This window comes from Oncorhynchus gorbuscha, linkage group LG26 (assembly GCF_021184085.1).
Source record: "Oncorhynchus gorbuscha isolate QuinsamMale2020 ecotype Even-year linkage group LG26, OgorEven_v1.0, whole genome shotgun sequence".
Taxonomy (NCBI): domain Eukaryota; kingdom Metazoa; phylum Chordata; class Actinopteri; order Salmoniformes; family Salmonidae; genus Oncorhynchus; species Oncorhynchus gorbuscha.
Window position 1 is genome coordinate 31,888,812 of NC_060198.1, and position 22,311 is coordinate 31,911,122.

The following is a 22,311-nucleotide window of genomic DNA, read 5'->3' on the forward strand; positions in this document are numbered from 1 at the left end:
AGAAGCAGTGTGCTGTTTTGTGTGGAAGCAGGTAGTCTGGAACCACTGTGGTACCCTGCCCACACATATATTTATCTATCTACTCACTGCAGAAAAAGTGGGGATGGAGATCGATTGGGTCACATGACAGACTCCATGCCCCTCCGACTACCAAGCCTTCAGCACATATCATAGCTAGAAACATGGCCAGTATATAGAGATGATTGCTGTGTGGAACTTCAGAATGACACCCAATGTAGTTCTCCCTCTCTTCTTCCTAGGTTCTCCCCCATCACCATCGACAGCATGACCAGCCTGGCGGGAGTCAACCTGACCGGGCCCACCGGAGCCGGCTGGTGCATCTTCGTCTACAACCTGTCGCCCGAGGCTGACGAAAGCGTCCTGTGGCAGCTGTTTGGGCCCTTCGGCGCCGTCACAAACGTCAAGGTCATCCGTGACTTCACCACCAACAAATGTAAGGGCTTCGGCTTCGTCACCATGACCAACTACGACGAGGCAGCCATGGCCATCGCTAGTCTCAACGGCTACCGCTTGGGAGACCGCGTGCTGCAGGTCTCCTTCAAGACCAGCAAGCAACACAAGGCCTGAGAGAGAGAGAGAGCTGTTAGCTGACGCCAGCTCCTTCAGCCAGCAGGGAGTGCCACTGAGCTCCCTGTTACTATCACTCTACATGGGCCTGGACTGAGTCTCTCTCTCTGATGCACACTCACCCATACACAGCCCTATACACATACATACACACACTATCAGACATGCACACACTATTAGACATATTTACACATTCAAACATACACAAAGTCAGAGTTTCAAACAAATACACTCGTAGAGTTTTTCTTTTCTCTTTACACAACATGCTAGTCCTTCCCTACGTTTGCCTGGATTGAATTAGTGGGGGTGCGTTGTGTAGTTGGTCTCTGGGGTTGGGAGTTAAGATGCTCGATGAGGGAGACAGTCTAACGAATGTGACAGAGAATGTGTGCTGAGTGCTTTGATTGAATTCAGGCAAATAATGACAAAAACTGCTGAAACAAAATGATCAAAAATCTAAAATGAACTACAAATATGTGCAATTTAAACCCCAACTCTTACCCCACGAACTATCCCATTATCTTGCTGGAGAGAGTGTAGTCACTTTTTTTTACACTTGGGCATTTTGAATCAGTGATTTTTTTTAGATCAAAGAAAATTAATTAAAAACAGTGTTCTCTTATATACATATATTAAAATATAACTATATATTCAATATTTAAGGTGGTTATAATAGCCGAGTATGTAAGCATTTTCTAGAAACTTTGACTACTGTTTCCTGGCTCAACATTAGGTAGGTTGTGACTAGCTTTAGGGCAGTTTCTTAACCCTAATAAGGACAGATCCCATACGATTTAGGTTATCAGACTGAACAGATACTGGTCACAAAGACAAGCAGCCTGAAGGCCACCAGAATTACACCCTCACTACACAACACAACACAGTCACACATCAGCCCTGTTAGGGGGGAAACAACACATCATTGACATCTATTCTTTTCACTCTGGTTCTTCTATCCAGAGTAGAATGGATGGATTCCACCACAAGCAGAGCTGTCTGTGTGAACAACGTAGAACATTGTCCCAGCTAGTGTTCCCATGGAGACAGTGTTCATGTACAATTCTCTGAGAGACTAGGGACCATGAGTTTAGAGCAGTCATTTCACCAAATCACAGAGCCACTTTACCAAAACACCCAACCAGATATAACACCCCTCCAAGGGAATGAGAAGGTTTTTACAATTCAGTGGAAATGATTGGCCTGGCTACGTAGGCTCAACATCACCATTATGCACAGATCAGATCGAGAGGACGGTAGTTTTGACTTAGGTTGAGATTCCGTCATGACTGAGCAGTGATATCTCCTCACTGAGTCCTAGAGGGTGATACAGCTTATTGCCTATTCCTCAGTTTACTAAACACTCAGTTTCCTTCAGACCCCGTATATGACACTTTATAGAAGCTGCTGAGAATCTGTTTCTATTCACTCTCATTATAACCTTGCCTGCCCTGTCAAAATAGAAGAAATCAAGCCTGCAGGAAACCAACAGTGACACGTTTGTTTATCTCACATTGGAAACTCAATTTTTTTTGTTGTTGTTGTTTTGCAACATCTGATCGGCACTATCACCTAGCTGGAATTTAAAAAATATCAACAAACCCATAGAAATAATTTATGACACCCTTGATGAAAATAGAACAACAAAATAGTCTTGGCAACTGTCTGTTAGAAACATCTGACAAGACATTTCATGGGGAGAGATAGGATTACAATATAAAGACATCTGCATATAATAGATGAAATAAGGTAAAGTGTGTTCAAGACATTTTTGCTTTTCTAAATAACGCTGTGTTAGCCAAAGAGGACAACCATCTCTTTGAAAGGATTACTTTAGAGACAAATCTATTTTTATACATACAAAATGAACAAGACCTTGTGCTGAATTTTTACAGATTCTTAAAACTCTGAAAAACTGGGACACCGCATGGCTGTATTTTAAGCCCTTTGATCTTTGAGAGAGGGATGAGCGCGTGCATGCGGTGTATAGGTGGGGGTCGAGGAAGGGGCGATGAAGAAAAGTTCTCACACAACCTTACTTTTTCAACCACAACCTATAAACAAACTATTGAAATAGCAAACAAAAAGAACATAAACAAAGACATCGGAATAGAACAAATAAACATCAACACAAACCAATTCACTGATTAGGAATCAAACATTAGAGACACATCTGCATTACTAATACCGCCATCTTTGAGTGTAAACTAGACAAACACATATCACTTTCTCTGAAGTTGCGTACATTCAGTGTTGCTGAATGATTGTACAGTGAAGTGTTATCGCTTTCACAGGAGACACTTAAATCAGGCTGCAGTAAAGACAGTCAGTCAGGCCCAATGATTTGTCCTCACAGACACCTTGGGCTGGTTCGAAACAGAAAGGCTTGAAGTAGATTCTCAATAAAGCGTCCTTTCAATGCAAAGATGATTAGGTTTATTTGAATGAAGATTTCGCCAAAGAATTTGGAATATGAGTGTCAATAAGAAATCATTCAGTCTATACTATTACTAACGGCTCCCCTGATAATTCTTCTATATACCATTATCATTTATTGTATGAAGATCCCTTATCATTTTAAATCCCCATAGCGCTTGCAGAAATATCTGTTGTTCATATCAAATTATATCAGAATGGACTAATATCTTTTGGTTAACATATCTGTTGAGTAGATATAATTTAGCCCATTTGCACAGGTGCTTACCACAAACCTACAACAATGTAAACAAATAATTCACCTTTCAGCAAAAACCACAACAGTTCCACACAAGTGTCTCTTGAACCTCAATACTGTAATACTCACACCATCCGCTCACAACAGGAATCCAATTAATCAGAGTATGACAGCACTGTTTCAGTTGAACCCTCAGCCTCTGTCGAACTCTGACCATTCCATTTCTTACTGTGCCCCAGTAGTATATTGGTGGTGTGCCAACCAAAACAAACATGAAATGTCATACATTAATACCCTGTCATAATCTAACTCCACACCTCCCTTCCCCATTCAATTAGTTGTGCCCATACTCAAGAGAAAGTAGCACAGTAGGACTGATACAGCATCACTTTAAGAGACCAGATGTGAATCTTGGGAACAGAACAGCAAATAGGCCACGTTGTTGAGCTGCAGTTGAAGTAGTCCGTCCCACTGGTGATATGGGGTAGAGTTCCAGCCCAGTTTCCACACACCCTAGACCAACAACAGGCCCTAGGCCACACCCTAGACCAACAACAGGCCCTAGGTCACACCCTAGACCAACAACAGGCCCTAGGCCACACCCTAGACCAACAACAGGCCCTAGGCCACACCCTAGACCAACAACAGGCCCTAGGCCACACCCTAGACCAACAACAGGCCCTAGGCCACACCCTAGACCAACAACAGGCACTAGGCCACACCCTAGACCAACAACAGGCCCTAGGTCACTCCCTAGACTAGAGCAACAACAAACTGTCCCATCTTACACAGCCAATACAGAGACCCTCTTCTCTTCCCACACCTATGTATGGTAGAGAGCCAAGGACAATGGCAGGAGACAAATGTACTGCACCGTTTGAGCAACAATAAATAATCATCTAAAAAGACAAAAAAACTTTCCTATGGAACAGTAAGTGCAATGTGTTTTGTTTTTATATTGACTGAGAACAAAAAGATATATATATTTTTTAAAAGAAAAATAAATTAAACATCACACTGAAATGGTTTGTGGGGAAAAGGCGGAAGGATCAAATGTAAAGAAATCTAAGTGTTAATGCACTGATTCATTAAAGAGAATCAAACAAGCACCGATGGAGAGCTCTGGAAATGTCCACAATCCCAGCCCCGGATTAGTGCTCTGAACATGCAAGCTAAAACTGCATATTATTAGTGGGTGAATAAAAAGAGCAATTTAATTGAAAAGACCTTGAAAGGGATACTGTCTAATATATCATCAGTTTTAGCCCACGTCGATCTTAGAATATAATTTGTCCTGTAATTTTCTTTTACATATCAAGACTCACATGTTAACTTAGCGTATGTGTTGTTGACGTTACCATATAGGACACATGGGTCCAACATTTTATTTGGTTGCTTTGATTGGGTATTTTTTCTTTCTTCATTCCATTATTTAATTAGTTGCAGTTCTTAGTGTATGCAGATTTTAGACTTAGTTAGAAATTTATTTCAATCAAAACGTGTTCAATTGTGTTTGTAAAAGTCTGTGGTAGCTTTTGTTGCAACATAATTTAAACAGAAAAAAATTCAAGATAGCGCCAACAAACTTGTATTATTTGGGCGACTTAAGCTTGTAGTTTTAACTTATTGTTAACTTAAACTATTTATTATTATTGCCTCGTATAAAGTATGTTTTGTGTATATTTATGGTTTATTTCATTATATTTGCAAGTTTAAAAGATTTTAAGTTTGCCAAAATTGTGGTTACATTTTCTTTCTTAAAAAGGGAACAAATAGATTTTAAAAAACAGCTTTAGAAGTACAATTTGGAAATGTTCTCCATAGTCAAAGAATGCACTGCTATATTTAACTAATTGAAGTGTATAAACATACATGCTGTGTGCTAGATGTTATGCCTTTACTGCCTGTGTTCTGTTTGTCTTGTTAAATGAAAACCTTTTGATTATTTAATCTAATCACAGTCTTGTTTTTCCAGCCACTGAGAACCCTGGAGTGTGTCAGTCAAGACATGGGCTGGGCCTGGGGTGTGGCCTATTGTATGCTCCAGGGCAGAGCCTGGACCTTAGGCAGTGCCTGAGGCTCCATGTGCACTCAGCATGCTTTCACTCCTACTGCTGATGAACAGAACTACTGTAGTTATTAGAAGGACCATAGTACCAAACTCCAACATGACATCTCATGTACAGTAGTTCCAACAGCAGCCCGGAAGAAAGCATCGTTGGGGGGGTTACTCCTATAGGAAAGGGGTCAGTGGTTCTTCTGTTTCTCGACCAACTGTATTTTGCGTCTATTTATTTAGAAGAGGGGACACAAGAGTAACTTAGTGACGTTCTTACAACATTTTCCTGGAATGGTAGAACAAATCAAAGGAGAAAATGATCAAAACAGATCTACTGGCATCAATGTATCAATGTCAGTAGGAAGATATCAAAATCTCATACTTCCAAACATGACCAAATGAACAATGACAAAATGTAACAAAGAAAATAAACCTTTCAGTTTAGTTTAGGATATTTATTACTGGGATTTCAGCTGAAGACGCTTGAAGACTTTTTCATGGAATTGTTTAATTATTTGTACTTTACATGCCAGAAAAAATAAAAAGGTTACAAATCTGAGTGACCCATGTTGTTTTTACAAGATGACATTGAGCGTTGTCATTTCCAGAGGGTAACAATCCAAAACCATTGATGCGCATAAGACACTGCCCAGCATCGTCATAATGCACATCATTGGCATAATCATCTACTGTAGTATTAGAGCCAACAGAGCATAGTTAACATTATACTGACTATCCTGCTTAGATACAGTACAACGTTTGTTGATTGGCAAAGTAGAACACAGGAGAAAATGATTCAGCATATTCAAATTCTACTTCCTTTTTTTGGTTAATGGAATGACTATTTTTTTATCTAATTGAAACATTAAACCTAGACAAACAAGTTAAAGCAACAGACAAGTAGGAGTAAAGAACTAGCAACCATTTTGAATCTTCATCTTCTAGTGTGTGAAGCCAGAGTGCAGCAGCTGGTTGTTGCAGAGCAGAACAGGGTGAGGCTAGCATGTAGTCCATAAAGAGAGAGAAATTACTGTTATTTTCAAGCAGACGTGACAAGAAATCCTCTCAGAAACAAAATGGTTTTGACCGCTTGGAAATGTCGCAGTGCCTTACTTCTCATAAAATGTTTGCTTTTGCCATTGTGAAATTACCAACTTAATCATTTTTATGTAAAAATGATCAAATACATGTGCAAGGATGTCCTACCAAGTCAAGACTGGCTCCTTGCACAATGCATGTCTTCCTTTGTCCCGTTAACATCTTTGTCTCGGTGTCTTCTCATTTTCCTGCTTGCGCCTCCTTGCTTTGTGTACAGTAGCTAGCACTTCATTTATTTTACATTTTTTAAACGCAACCTTTAACTAGGCCAGTCAGTTAAGAATCAATTCCTATTAACAATGACGGCCTACACTTACTTGCACTGTTTTAAATTAAGCTACTCGACCAAAGTTAAGCTACGCAACCAGATGAGGGAAGTAAGCATTATCTAGATTGGCTCATCCAACTAGGTGGACTTGAATGCCATTTATGTCAGATCTATTTGAAGATCAATGCAGCAAAATGTTGACTAAACACCTAAACACTTCTCCACTTAAAACACATACAACTATATGTGCTGGAGCCAACAGTTGATACAATGTTTCTAAGTTCGCTAGTGAGAGCCAAGCTCAAGACAGACATGCAGAGTAGTGATGATTGAAAGACAACTTGAAGTTTAAAAAATGTATGTATTAAAACTATTATGAATGTCATTTTTCCCCCCAGTGTTTGCTGTCCATAATTGTAAGGTACATGACTAAACAATTACCGTGCCAGGCCTATGTACAGTATTTATAAAAAGTTGATATCCACATGTAATTATAAAGTGCTCCACTGCTCTATAGGTCCAATGGGCCTGGCTTGTAGCTAGCTACCTGTTGGTGGAGAGCACTACAGCTCTGTGTGTCCGTGCAGTACTTCGTCCAGGCTGGCTGGCTCCTGGCACACGGCGGGGGTGGTGAACTCCATGAGGTACTCACAGCGACTGGGCTCTGATGTGGACGTCACCACCGTCTCCTTCCCACACGTCAGCTTCACCTGACCCACAGAGGGACAACATTAACCCTTCACTATATTCACAGGATATGTTGTGGGTTCAGCAGTACCTCAGGAGTAGGGACCTGTGCACTTAGTGTGAATTATCATGCCAATTCCCCACACAGCACCCCCGCCCAGAACCGCATGAAACGTGATTTGACTTAATACTCTTCATATGCTCTCAGCATATTAGACTGTCATAAAGGTGCAGCATTGGGCTAGGAGGGAAGTGGACTGGAGAAGATGGAGACTTACTGTGGTGGACCTGTTGGGGCCCTGCCAGCACCCCTGCCCATGGTCATACTTCATCACGGAGTATAAATTGTCTTCAGGACCAGCCCATTGTCCCCACAAGCTACAACGAGGACAGAGATAGAGACAATGACCACTAATAATCTTAACGGTTTTAGAAGGACCACAGTCACTTGAACAGTTAAATGCTCCGGTAAAATGAAGTGAAGAGGTTCTCTTACCCAAGGTTGGTCTCCGAACCCCCAAACTTAGGTTTCTGGGAGACCCTATTGAATGGACACAGCCTGTAGATGTACCTGACGAAAAAGAAGCGGGGCAGAGTCTTCGATTTCATCTTTGGTAGACTCAAAATGTGTCACATTTCTCTCACGAAGGCATAGACAGTCTATTGGTATTTACAAAGATAGATGAAGTATACGTACTCGCTTGTGGATAATTCATAGCACTGGCTATAGAGGTAAGCAAATTCTGCACTTGGCCCAAAGTCAAAACCAATCTCCTTCTCAAGGTTCCTGCAGATCCAAATACATTCAGGATCACAGATTAATGATTGACTTGCAGTCACAGGGTACATTCATTTGTGTTTTCAAACCTAATAATACAACCTGTACTTGTATGCCTGTGTGGTGTTTGCATGTTGAGTATCATCATGAGTCGTTTTTGTGTTGCAAGGACTAACATACAGTTGTTGCCAAAGCCAGCAGAGATTAAGCATTGTGGTTGCCTGGTTGCAATCTCACTTAATTTGATCGTCCACTTCCCGGAGAGCCCTTTCAGCTTCATCAAAATCATCCCTGGCTTTCTGGGCAGCTGAGGAACAAAGACAACAAAGCACAACCTCAAAAGGACAGACCAATGAGAAATACAATTCCACAGCACGGAAAAATCACAATTCAGACATTTACGCTTAATATCATCTGAACCCCCTACTTTGTATATTCAGACAAACACAAATTGTGTCCCTCTTTAAGACTAAGGGACTAAGCCCAGATTGTAAAAGAGATGACTATTCACCATCAATAAGGCTCTGGGTCTCTGTGTCGTACGGTGGCATGGACACCTCATCGTCTTCTCTTTTCTCTGGGGTCTGCACGGTGGGAGGGACCTGATAATCAAACACACGTTACGTTACTGGGACATCTGACCACCCAAGCCCTCCAATACTAGCCTAGCTCAGGCCCTTCCCCTCCCAATGTGAGGATTTCCAACTACCTTCTCTTCCTCCTCCTCCGTGATCATCTTCCTCGTCGTCCTCCACATCCTCCTCCTCTCCAGCGTAATCCTCGGGGTAGTGGTCAGAGTCATGGTCAGAGACAAAGTCCCTGGACTCCTCCTCCTGGGGGGTCTCCACTGGGGCAGGGGGGGTCCGACTGGCCCTGAGACACCTACACGGTCACATCAACCAAATCACACACTTATATAGCCCTTTAAAGCAAATTTGTCAAAGTGCTCGACAGTAACCCAATCTGAGGCTCCAGGACACAGACCATTCTACTAGGATACGGAAATGACTGGAACATAAGTGTTCATGTGGTGCTGACCTCTGACAGGTACTTGTCTTTGATACCACTCCACACAGTTTCAAATGTAGACGTGTCCACTTTGTCTGCTCCTCCCAGCAATCCCTGCAGGAATGGATTAGGAAATCAGAAAAATTGGTAAGACGTCCATCTTGAAATAATATATATATTTTAATCTTAATAAGACATCTTACTGCACTGGCAGATCATGTGCTCATTTTAACCTACAAAGGCTGGATACAAGTCAGAATATCTTGATACAAGACAAATGACCTTGATGTATTTTCTGGGCAACTCAAAACAAGTAAATGCAAATGCTTTGGGTAAGCAAGATCATTTTGACTTCATTAATATGTCAACCTCTAAAATAAAAAGTAGTAACTGAACCTCACAGCAAAACAATATAAAGAAAGCAATCAAATGTAATTTTTGCCTAGACTTTGCTGCAAATGACACTCGAATCCTGAGAAAAAAACAATACATTAATATTGCAGTTAGCCATAACAGCCTTTAAAATATGCTTGTGACCACACATCTACAGTTGAAGTCAGAATTTTACATACACTTAGGTTGGAGTCACACGTTTTTAAAACGCTCCAGAAATCTCTTGTTAAACTATAGTTTCGGCAAGTCGGTTAAAACATTGTGCATGACAAGTAATTTTCCTAACAATTGTTTACAGACAGATTATTTCACTATCACAATTCCAGTGGGTCAGAAGTTTACATACACTAAATTGACTGTGCAGCTTGGAAAACTCGAAAAATTGATGTCATGGCTTTAGAAGCTTACGATAGGCTAATTGACATCATTTGAGTCAATTGGAGGTGTACCTGTGGATGTATTTCAAGGCCTACCTTCAAACTCAGTACCTCTTTGCTTGACATCATGTGAAAATCAAAACCTCAGAAAAAAAACCTCAGTAAAAATAAAAAATTAAAAAAAATTGTAGACCTCCACAAGTTTGGTTCATCCTTGGGAGCAATTTCCAAACGCCTTAAGGTAACACGTTTATCTGTACAAACACCATGGGACCACGCAGGAAGGAGATGCGTTCTGTCTCCTAGAGATGAACGCATTTTGGTGCAAAGAGTGCAAATCAATCCCAGAACAACAGCAAAGGACCGTGTGAAGATGCTGGAGGAAACTCGTACAAAATTATCTGTATCCACAGTAAATCGAGTAGTATATCGACATAACCTGAAAGGCCGCTCAGCAAGGAAGAAGCCACTGCTCCAAAACCGCCATAAAAAAGCCAGACGACGGTTGGCAACTGCACATGGGGACAATGTCCTCTGGTCTGACGAAACAAGAATAGAACTGTTTGGCCATAATGACCATCATTATGTTTATAAGAAAAAAGGGGGAGGCTTGCAAGCTGAAGAACACCATCCCAACCGTGAAGCACGGGGGTGGCAGCATCATGTTGTGGGGGTGCTTTGCTGCAGGAGGGACTGGTGCACTTCACAAAATAGATACTATCATGAGGTAGGAAAATGTAAACTTGTAAACTTCTGACCCACTGGGAATGTGATGAAAAAATATATAAGCTGAAATAAACAATTCTCTACTAATTATTCTGACATTTCACATTCTTAAAATAGTGGTGATCCTAACTGACCTAAGACATGTAATTTTTACTGGGATTAAATGTCAGGATTTGTGAAAAACTGAGTTTAAATGTATTTGGCTAAGGTGCATGTAAACTTTGACTTCAACTGTAAATATTGCACTTGGGAAACAATCTTAAAGTAGAAATAGAATGAAACAAACAGGCCTTCTACAGTATTTTTGCTCTATTATAGTGGCCACTATAGTAGACATTGATCAAGTGCACAAGGCTACATGTGTGCAAATAATGTTCACTGGGTAAAAAAAAATGAAACCCCCCCCTCACTCACACGTGTTACTGTCAAGTTCAATACAACAAAAGCAATATCTTTGGGCTACACTGCACATTATTACATTGTACACTTTATGCCTGTGGACATCTGTTCTACAATGTGCCAACACAGCATGATACCCTTTGTTGGCATAATTGATCTCTTTCAGGCAGAGAGTATACCTGGCATACCACTTTCTTCCACTGTATTGAAAAAGTGTGCAGTGTTCCTTTCACCTCTGTAGTGACATCCAGCTTAAGCCAGGTCCAGCTCCACTTAACTGTTTAACAAGCAACTCCTCATTTTCACCTAATTCTCTCATTCTGAAAATTAACCATTTCACACAGATTGCCATGGTCCAGTAAGCAACTAACGCGTTGTAACTTGAGGAACGGCAAGGAGTAGTATAACATTACCAGTTAATACTATAGCAAATTGGTTAGGTTACTAACATTAGCTAGCTAACATTAGCTGTTGGACTTTATTAGCCAGCTAATTTTCACACCATAAACTCAATTATTTGATCAGTTAAGTTGGCTAACGTAGCTCAATACTTCTTTGGCTAGCTAACGGATCATTTGATCCAGCTAGCAAGATCCTTAACGCAAACACTTGTTCCACCACACTTTCTCCCTCACCTCAAACTTTCCAAATGCCAGTTGGTTTTCAGTTACAGCTCATGAAGTACGCTTCATCTTCTCACCCCCGTCTCCGTGGTCAGGCTTCTCTCCTACCTCTTCAATATCGTTCAGGGGATGTGCTGCTGTAAGTTAACTGGCCAACTGCCTTTCCATTCGCTTTCCAGAGCGAGCGCTGATGCTGTAACTAGCAAGTGGTCTTCTCTCTTCAGTAGAGTGCTGCATTTTGTTATGTGAACAATTGGCTGAACCTTGGATACAGACAGTATTTCTCCAAACGCGAATCACTCGTTCGCATACAGCCAGTAGTCATCCAAAGCCAACCAGCCCAGTCCAAACTTCTCATTGGAACTACACGATTTCGCCAAAATGAGACTGGTAAATTACAGGGATGCAAACTAGTGTGATAGAAATGATTCTCGTGACTTGCGGAGGAAGATGACAGACATCTTACCTGAGTCTCCGTTTCTGACAGAGAGCCATCGGAGTCTGGATCCAGCTCTAGATGGGACTGCAGCTCAGCCACAGAAACACTGGGAATAACAAAAACACCCATATTAGTCACTCACTGAATCACACTGAAATATCTCTGAATATCTCCAACACTGACAGTTCCACACTACACTCACTAGCCGTCTGCATCATCATCCAACTCCAGAAAAGCCTCAGCCATTCTAGTTTTGTCCTTCTCCATACGGATGAGTTCTTTTTGTTCTGAAACAGACAAAATCAAATACAACTTAGAAAGAGAAATCTTCAACAGGGCTTTGGTAATTGACTTCCAAATTATTAAGTTAACTACATCAAAGATATTGAAAAATATATCTGACTGGAGTCGATTTGCACTGGGCATTTCACAAGGGGCGGCAGGGTAGCCTAGTGGTTAGAGCGTTGGACTAGTAACCAAAAGGTTGCAAGTTCGAATCCCCGAGCTGACAAGGTACAAATCTGTCGTTCTGCCCCTGAACAGGCAGTTAGTTAACCCACTGTTCCTAGGCAGTCATTGAAAATAAGAATTTGTTCTTAACTGACTTGCCAAGTAAAATAAAAAGGTTAAAAAATATATATCTTGGTTTTACCAAACAGCACAAAAACACATTTTTTTGTGAAGAAAACAAATACATTGAGAGAATTGTGCATAGGTTAAAAGCAGAGATAATGGTTTCTTGTGTAAGACTAGTGTACTTACCCTCCCAAGCCTTCAGGTGGCGCTCTTTAGCCTCTTTCTCTGGATCCTCCGCTGTTTCTTTCACAGTCCTCAGAGCCTCCACCTTGTCCTCCAGACCCTTCTTACTACCTTGCAGCTCAGTCAACTTGCCCTGCACAAACACATGGATAGAAGTATTTACAAAAAAAACATTTGAAACAGTTTTATCATTTCATGAACACATTCAAAAGGCAAGAATTTATACCAATCCCTCTACATAAGAAATAGTCTCTGTATAGGCCCAACCCATTTCTGCTGCCTAATCAACCCCAAATACATCTACTACCCTTTTCACACCCTTTGGCTGATTAGTCTCACCTGTTTGTCCTCCTGTCCCCTTTTAGCTTCATGTATCAGTTGTTGTTTAAGCAGAAAGCCTTCCTTGGTGATCTCAGCCATTATCTGCAGACTCTCCCTCTCCTTGCGTCCCATCTCCCTAGGGGGTCACACAGACAACACAATCAGTCTTCACACACATACTGGAGGAATCGTTCGCCAACACAAAGGCCAATGTTAGTGGTGTAGTCCATATTAAGTGTTCGCAGAATGCTGTACGCTTTACTGCTCACCTGCAGGTGTTTTGACAAGTGGCACCACTGTTGTACTCGTCTGTCGTGTCACAGCAGTCTGAGGAGAGAACACACTTCATCAGCACAACAACAACATTGAGAGAACGGGACAACTGATCCATGGAAAGATACTGTGACGATATTCTTACCACAGATGCCGTCGTTGATCCGGGAGGAAGGGATGAAGGCGGGTCTGAAGCCAGCGTTGGTGCAGTGGAAGCTGCCGTTGGGGCAGGCAGCAGTACCTGTAGAAAAAAAATGCAAAGACATTCATTATAGTCAAGACCTTAGTGATAACTGTGCACAGAAGTGTGTAGTGTCTTGATAGTGGGTTCAGTCTGGCTTTATTGATGAGAAGTGAGCGATACTGCACCTGGTTCATCCGAGCCATCCCTGCAGTCGCAGTAGTCATCGTTGACCCGGTCAAAGGGGATGGTGCTGGAGCCATCCAAACAGGTAAAGGGCTTGTTCTCCTCATAGAACTGTCTCTCTGTCAGGATCGTGGGGACAGGTAAGGGTTGGGTACATAAGAGCAAATCTGAGAGCCAATGCACACCTGCCAGGTTAAAATCCATGCTCACAATGGGATTCTGAAAGCTAAAAATAACAGACTGCAATAGACTAGGCCTACCTCACTGGCTGTGATGAGAACCATAACGTTGTTTGTCTGAATTCGGGTTAGAATCAGATGCCAACTCACTTGATAGTGGTACTCCGCGTGGACGCTGGATCTCCACCGCTGCGCCAGTGCCCATCGCCAAAGCCAAGCTCATCAACAACAGTAGAAGCGCACAAGACATGATGCAGTATCAAACGGGCCCAGCTACACTTTCAAGAATTCGCGGCGCTACTGCAAACACAACTCAAGGCATTAGACAATGTACTTGAACCCAATACAGCTAGTCCTCAGACACACCATCATTCACAAAATTGAAACAGTCGGCCCCATATGAAACCTCTGATACAATGCGTTAGAACGACATTTTCAGAATCATTAAGTCACATTTCAATACACGTAAAGATAGGTAACGTTAACTTCACCTAAGTAACGTTATTAAGTTAGCTGATGAACTAACGTTACAGTAATAGCAGCTAGCTATCACCGGTCTTGATTTAACGCGGTAAAAACTTCCTATTGAACAATATTTATGAATGCTGTATATGCAATAAAGTACCATGTTCACAATAAAATGCTAAAAACACTTATACAATCGTTATTTTCGAAGTAAAACTATGACTAATCATCCATTACCTCTCTTCCGCAATACTTCAGGAAACGTCTCGTGCGCTCATGCACTATAATGTTTTCCTCTGATTGGACTAGCTCTCGAATCCGACCTGTGATTGGAGAATACTCGTGGCGTGGTGCATGATGGGTAATGAGTTGGAAGCAGCCATGTCAGAGAGGGTGGAGAACCTCTTTTGGCTGTGTTATGTGGATTTGAGGTTGCCGACGTGTCTCTGTCAAAATGCTTAATGGTATAAAGTACACCTCTTTTTCAGTTTGAGCCTAAAATGACATACCCAAATCTAACTGCCTGTAGCTCAAGACCTGAAGCAATGATATGTATGTTCTTGACACCATTTGAAAGGAAACACTTGAAGTTTGTGGAAATGTGAAATGAATGTAGGAGATTATAACACATTAGCTCTGGTAAAAGATAATACAATTTTTTGTACAATCTTCTTTGAAATGCAAGAGAAAGGTCATAATGTATTATTCCAGACCAGGTGCCATTTAGATGTTGGCCACTAGATGGAAGCGGTGTATGTGCAAAGCTTTAGACTGATTCAATGAACCATTGCATATCTGTTCAAAATGTTGTATCAAGACTGACAAAATGTGCCTAATTGGTTTATTAATACATTTTCAAGTTCATAATTGTGCACTCTCCTCAAACAATAACAGGGTCTTCTTTAATGGCTGTAAACTGGACAGTGCAGTTAGATTAACAAGAATTTAAGCTTTCTGCCCATATCAGATATGTCTATGTCCTGGGATTTTTTCATTTTCTCACGATCTCATGCTAATCGCATTAGCCTATGTTAGATCAACCATCCCGCATGGGGGGGGTTAGACGGACACCGATCCCGTAGAGGTTAAGTAAAAATACATTTAAGTACTACTTAAGTAGTTTTTGGCGGATTCTGTACTTGACTTTACATTTTTGACAACTTTTATTTCACTACATTCTTAAAAAGAATAATGTACTTTTTACTCCATACATTTTCCCTGACACCCAAAAGTACTCGTTACATTTTGAATGCTTAGTAGAACAGGAAAATGGTCCAATATATGCATTTATCAAGAAAGGATCCCTCTGATCTGGCGGACTCACTAAACATACATATACATATTCATTTATAAATTATGTCTGAGTATTGGAGATAGCACCTGGCTGTCCGTAAATATTAAAAAAACAAGAAAATAGTACCGTCTGGTTTGCTTAATATAAGGAATTTGAAATTATGTATACTTTAACTTTTGATACTTAAGTATATTTAAAACCATATACTACCATAGTACTTTTTTACTGGGTGACTTTCACTTTTACTTGAGTCATTTTCTATTAAGGTATCTTAAGGTATCGCAAACCAAACAATTAGACAGCGTAGCCTGAAACTGTCAGGCTGAAATGAGTCCATCAATTCCTGCGATGGGGTTTATCATATGTATTGAGAATCCTCATGGTGTGCAATGGAAGTAAGTCTCTGTAGCCCATTCTTACTAATCGTTTAGATAGTCTTTGAGAAACATGTAGGCCTACTCATACATGGATTCTCTCAAAATAAAAAGATGGTGTGGAAGCATAGTATTCACATTCACTTTATAAACCACAATAAACCAGACTATTGAAGACCTTGACCTTTTAGTCTACTCCTTTTTTTATCATCTCTGATAACATTATTAAGCACACACAGTAGCCACAGTATTTCTCTTTGCTTATATTATTTAAAAAATCTTCCTTTATTTGTAATTTTAACACACTTTACAGTACCGAACAGTGAAATAAAATAAAAATATACTGATATATAATTGTATTATATAGCTGTTTGCTTATTAAATGCATTTTATTCACAAAATAACTCCTCAGTTCTCTCAGAAGAAAACCTTTCATAAAAATAATATAATAAAAAATAACTTAGACACATTTTACACATTACAGCAATATAATTTACAAATATTACAATCATTTCATGGTGTTTTTTCCATTTATATAATTTTCCTAACTTGTGAACAAGTAACACATGGATTAAAGCCCAGATAATTGTTCTCAGAGGGAGTCTAATATGACAAAAGTGACCAAGAAGTGGAGGTGCTCATTTCAAAATGGCTACACAATGTCTCTCTCAGAACCCTCTTGTTTTTTTACCTCTCGCTTCACCCATACACATCTGTCAATTACTCACAATCACTCCTACATGGCATATTGATAATGAATAGTTTTCATTGATTATGACTTGAGCAATATGGAATAGCACAATAGAAAAAAACTAAGGCTTGAAACCAGGTCCAACGGAACCAGTGAGAGACATAACTAACAAATCCTCAAAGAAAAACACATACTGTACCCACATACAGTAAGATAAAGTTTGGGTACAAGACATTTTAATTTTTCTGATGATTAATCTAATCCTAATTCATCCACTCTATCTAATTAATCTAATAATGAAATGTACACACTTCTCTGTGTGAGAAAAATGATAGCACAAAAGAGAAAGACAGGGGAAAGATGAGGACAGAAAAAGAGAAGGAAAGCGTGATGGTGTGGCCAGTAGTGTTTTACCGATTTAGTTATTTTCTTATAACTAAACGTGGTTAATTATCAATGATAATGACCTGAATAAATTTGTAATTTTACAATCCAACATTACAAAATATACAAAACAAGCTGTGATAATGCTAATAGTTATTATCAATATGTCATTATAGTTGCGTTTCTAGACCATCCACCAGAATGATACAAAAATAAAAACTGTACACAAACTGTTCAAAGAAAACACTTGTGGTATTTTCCATGGTTTTCTTTTCAATATTTAAAAAGAATGTCAGTAATTCATCAACAGAATAATTTCTTAATAAGAAATGATCGCTACAGTATTGTGTTAAAATGGCAATCAAATATTTATTTGTTTTTATAGCTCATGACAAAACAAAAAGCCAGATAAACAAAGCCATATATCTTCAAAGACAGGGAGAAGCTTCCTGGGAATCTCCTACTCCAGGTACTGAGACAGTAACGTTGGATTCCCATATTCCAACAATTAAAGGCCTGTGCGGTGACACCGCAATGCTGCTCCAGCCAATCACAGAGCTGGACTGGATGGATCTCAGGCCTCTGTTCCATCAGGCACAGGCTGAGCTACGTTACCGACCAGCAGAAACCAGCTATACTTATGTTGTTGTTTTTTACCCTGTGAACAACTCCAAGTCAAACTGAGACCTATTCAAGCTGTGTGCTGATCAATCCTGTGACCATGACCTCATACAGCTAGGATGGTGATTCTAGTGAGTGATGACACACAACACATAACAAGAGAAAGGTCTCTCTCTCTCTCTCTCTCTGTCTGTCTGTCTGTCTGTCTGTCTGTCTGTCTGTCTGTCTGTCTGTCTGTCTGTCTGTCTGTCTGTCTGTCTGTCTGTCTGTCTGTCTGTCTGTCTGTCTGTCTGTCTGTCTGTCTGTCTGTCTGTCTGTCTGTCTGTCTGTCTGTCTGTCCGTCCGTCCGTCCGTCCGTCCGTCCGTCCGTCCGTCCGTCCGTCCGTCCGTCCGTCCGTCCGTCCGTCCGTCCGTCCGTCCGTCCGTCCGTCCGTCCGTCCGTCCGTCCGTCCGTCCGTCCGTCCGTCCGTCTCTTTCTCAACATAACATCAGACATTTACTCAGCCCAAGACAGACGTTATTTTCAACCAGAAAAAGTATTGTGAGAAAATATACTTACTCGACATCCGGTCTGCAACAGCAATATGTTTACCACTCATTTGACCTGCATTCCCTGGAGCTAAATGACACAACACATTCTTAATATTGGCCATAAAATGTTCCTGTCCATATGCTGATGCTGGGTACATTGTGTATAGACACACAGACACTCACAGATAGAGGCATACAGACATGGTATAAATATACTAGGATATTTTGAATTTATCTTATAAATCTACATAGAGGCAGGTATGTATCCTGCATTTGACATTAAGGCAGAAAAGCTTAAAACGTAACAAGAATGGCTGTGTGTGACTGTCTGAACAGCCTCCTTTCTGGCCAAGCTTCTTCTTTCGATTCCCTCCAATCCTGAAATCACCCTGACAAAATCCTCTCAGTCTTCCCCTTCAAAGCATCTCTCTCCTCATCAGTTTCCAATCTGTTGCTTTGGTGACAACTGATGCAGTAAGTGAGAAGAGACTGGTGAATAAATACAGTGTGACTGGGTAAGTGATGGAATGTGAATTTGTGCTGCTGATGATATTATCCTAATCCTTCAAACATATTTAGCAAAAAACAAGAATAAATAGAAAACAGGCAGAACAAATACTCTAAAGTATCTCATGGCTTATCCTCAGAAAGTAAAAAAGACAAATAATTTTTGTATGTAAAAACTGGAGAGTCCACAAGCAGCAGGTGTGATGGTGTGGTGATAGTGACTTCTCCTTATCTACGAGTTCTGAAACGTCTCATCAACTTGAAAAGCAACAAAGGAAGACTTACAGCTGAAAACCTGTCACCACAGAAACAGACTGAGCATGTGACACACGCACACACACACACTCACACACACGCACGCACACTCACACACGCACATGCGTGCACGCACACATGCACACACGCACGCACACACACGCACACTCACACACGCACATGCGTACACGCACACACGCACACGCACACGCACACGCACACGCACACGCACACACACACACACACACACACACACACACACACACACACACACACACACACACACACACACACACACACACACACACACACACACTAAATCATGAACAGTTACAATAGATCTTTGAACAAGAGACAGTCAAAAATGAAGACAAAAGCAGACACTCCTGTCCCACGATGCATTGCTTCACGACAGCCTCCTGTTTCAGGAGCTGGTGTTTCCAGAAAGGCACACAGCCATCTTGCACCGGTAGCGCTTCTTCATAAAGGGAAAATGGGAAAATGGAGGCGGGACCCTCAGGTCCCCTCATCACAGAGTCTTCCTTTCTTTATTAAACGTAATCCTCTCTTCTTTTCTCGCGCCTCTCCTCCTCTATAGATAGATATCTGTAGTCTTCTTTCCGACAGAAATGGAAAATAAGTCACTCAGAAAAAAACAGAGTTCTTGTTGAATTCTAACAAACATGAACTAGTAATACTGACTGACGCTAGTTAATACTCCATATAGAGATGGCTTTTTCCAAAGAGATTCGTTACCAACCAGAGTCAAACACACACACAAACACACACATTCTCGTGTGTAGACTTCAGAGTTTTTTTTTCTCCATGAATCAAAGTGTGTGAGTGAGGTGTGTTTGTGTGTGGAGGTGAGTTTGTGCATGTTTATGTGTGTGTGGTTTTCAGTTCCAGTGCTACACTGTCTTCAATGGCCCATTATTAATGCTTCTCTATGTTCCTCTTTGTCCTCATAGCAGTTCCTCAGCATCAGCTGGAAGAAACACCTCCAGCTCCAACTCCAAATCTACAGTTGCTGTGTAAATAGCTTTTCTTTAAGCAATATTATTTGTGTTCCCTTTTTGAAAAATAGATTTAAAGGTCTATTGTCTAAGGTCTATGTAGTCTTATTTGATCTTGGGTTTTGGACATTGGAAATAAAGGGTGGACAACAGGGGCGTGGTGTGTGCATGTGGGGTGTGGCCAGGGAGAGAGGAGCGGAACTCATGTGTCATCAGCTGGTGAGGAGGAGTCTTCCTCCTCGCAGTCCTCCACGGGGCTTGTGTCAGAGTGTATCTCCACCCCTGACTGAGCTTTCTGGAGAACTCCCCTCTTCTCCTCCTCCTCCTCCTCCTCCTCCTCCTCTACCTCCTCCTCCATCCCTACTTCCCCTTCCTCCTCGATGATGTCTCCTTCACTTTCATCATTTAACACGTCCTCTCCTTCCTCCTCTTCTTTCTTGTCTTCCTCCTCTCCCTGACTGCAGTCCAGCACCATGTGATTGGGGGTGGTTTTCCCCTCCCCCTCCTCCTCCTCCTCCTCATCCTCCTCCTCTTCTTCCTCCTCCTGTCCTCCCTCGGTGTCGTCATCCAAGGTGAGCTTGAACTGGAACTTGTCGATGCAGGCGTTGAGCCTCTTGTCTGGGCCGAGGGGGATTGGGGGTGGGGAGATGGGGCTCTGGGGGATGGTGCTCTGGTACCAGTCCCTGTTGTCCTCCAGAGTGTCAAGGATGTCCTGGGCGTCAGGGTGCACCAGGTCCCCCCACGTCTCCCACAGAGGGTGCACGATGTAGTCGATGAAGCCCACCTACAGCACACAACACCAGGAGAATCAAACACACTAACAAACATCACACTAATAACAAGCACATTACACGGCTAAGGAATTTGTGTAAGCAACATGAGATGACATTTATAAACATCAATCATACTATTATGAAAGCATATATAAGCATTAAGCTTTTATAATTACTTTGAAAGTGATCCCAAAATGTGAGTTATGTGTATGTGTCCTAACCTGACTCTTCTCCACAGAAGCAGTGTGTTTGTCACACATGGGGCTGATCTCCATGCCCCTCTCCCTCTCCTTGTCCCCCTGTCTAAAGAACTCCTCCATGATGCGCTCAGTCCACTCTCTGTACACGACCAGGGGCTTGGTGGGGTTACTTAGGTCCGCACAGTGCACCATGTTCCTCAGCACCTGCAGACACACACATAAGGTCAGGTATCACCAGTGCACGGTAGGCGTTGTGAATCTTCTCCAGCTTATGTTTAGAGGTCAGCGGGGAAAGCTCACCTGGATGCGGTCAGTGTAGTGGTCGAGCAGGAGCACTCCTGAACTGGTCACCTTCTTCGTCTCCACCATGGTCTTCAGATCAGCCAGCAAACTCATGTGCTTGGACATATCCGTCGCCAACACCTTGAGAGGTCAATTAAAGGACGAGGTCAAACAAAAACAAACAAAAAAATAGAAAATAACATTTAAATAACTCTTATAAGCCCCGCCCCTTACTGAGCCAGCGGAGCAGCCCATTAGTGGGTGAGTGTGAGGGGCAGGAGCCTCACCATATCGATAACGAGCTTGCGCAGGCTCTGTCTCTGCCTCTTGCTGAGGTTCTGGAAGATGTCACAGTTGTCCTCGTGGAGCAGCTTGAAGCCCACGGCCAGGTGGTGGTTCTCCAGGACTGACTCATCGTTGTACATCAGAGCCAGCTCCGAGTCTGGGGGAAGAGGACAGACAGAACACACCGGGTCAGTACTGAACACATACGAGGTCAGAGGACCTGTAGACACACCCCACTAGTAGTAACCTTTTCACATTACAGTGCTGACTCTGACATTTTCTTTTTACGTTATCAGCTGTGCTACACTGACTGGTGAGTTGAGCTCAACTGAGATGTGGTTCAGGGAGCTTTATTCAGTTATAATGCAGTGTACTGTACAGCGTCCTGTCTCCTCCTCTCTCCATTGCAAGGACTCACTGGTGTTGATGAGGAACTGGTTGGACACGCCAGGATGATCCACATCATGGATGGCAGCAGCGAATAACGCAGCCAGGATCTCCAGATCAGTGAACACAGCCTGACAGAGAGAGAGAGAGAGAGAGAGAGAGAGAGAGAGAGAGAGAGAGAGATAGAACACAGTGTAACCAATCACGTTTTAGAACAGCCTACAGGACATGAA

General features: G+C 41.7%; 2 protein-coding genes and 1 pseudogene across 5 annotated transcripts in view; 1 reads left to right on the forward strand and 2 right to left on the reverse strand.

Annotated features, from left to right (window-relative positions):
• LOC124015312 overlaps nt 1-5,877 on the forward strand; it is a 21,638-nt pseudogene extending 15,761 nt beyond the window's left edge. The window contains exon 7 of the transcript XR_006835131.1: nt 261-5,877. The product of XR_006835131.1 is annotated as an ELAV-like protein 3 (transcript). The remainder of the gene's footprint in view (nt 1-260) is intronic.
• LOC124015311 (glucosidase 2 subunit beta-like) lies at nt 5,759-14,793 on the reverse strand. Its single transcript, XM_046330471.1, is given in 19 exon segments — nt 5,759-6,316; nt 7,232-7,394; nt 7,650-7,749; nt 7,868-7,942; nt 8,069-8,158; nt 8,387-8,456; nt 8,661-8,751; nt 8,859-8,876; nt 8,878-9,010; nt 9,177-9,271; nt 12,142-12,220; nt 12,317-12,401; nt 12,877-13,006; nt 13,213-13,330; nt 13,464-13,521; nt 13,613-13,708; nt 13,837-13,953; nt 14,164-14,313; nt 14,716-14,793. Coding segments are annotated over 17 exon segments (1,602 nt in total). The 5' UTR covers nt 14,264-14,313; nt 14,716-14,793; the 3' UTR covers nt 5,759-6,316; nt 7,232-7,247.
• A 4,573-nt stretch (nt 14,794-19,366) lies between these two features.
• Nucleotides 19,367-22,311, reverse strand: part of LOC124016139 (cAMP-specific 3',5'-cyclic phosphodiesterase 4C-like) — a 102,349-nt gene continuing 99,404 nt past the window's right edge. For all 3 annotated transcript variants that reach the window (XM_046331672.1, XM_046331673.1, XM_046331674.1), the window contains 5 exons: nt 22,110-22,209; nt 21,694-21,848; nt 21,425-21,547; nt 21,146-21,328; nt 19,367-20,935 (listed from right to left, as the gene is read on the reverse strand). In XM_046331672.1, coding sequence (XP_046187628.1) covers nt 20,354-20,935; nt 21,146-21,328; nt 21,425-21,547; nt 21,694-21,848; nt 22,110-22,209 — 1,143 coding nt within the window. In that variant the 3' untranslated portion in view covers nt 19,367-20,353. The remainder of the gene's footprint in view (nt 20,936-21,145; nt 21,329-21,424; nt 21,548-21,693; nt 21,849-22,109; nt 22,210-22,311) is intronic.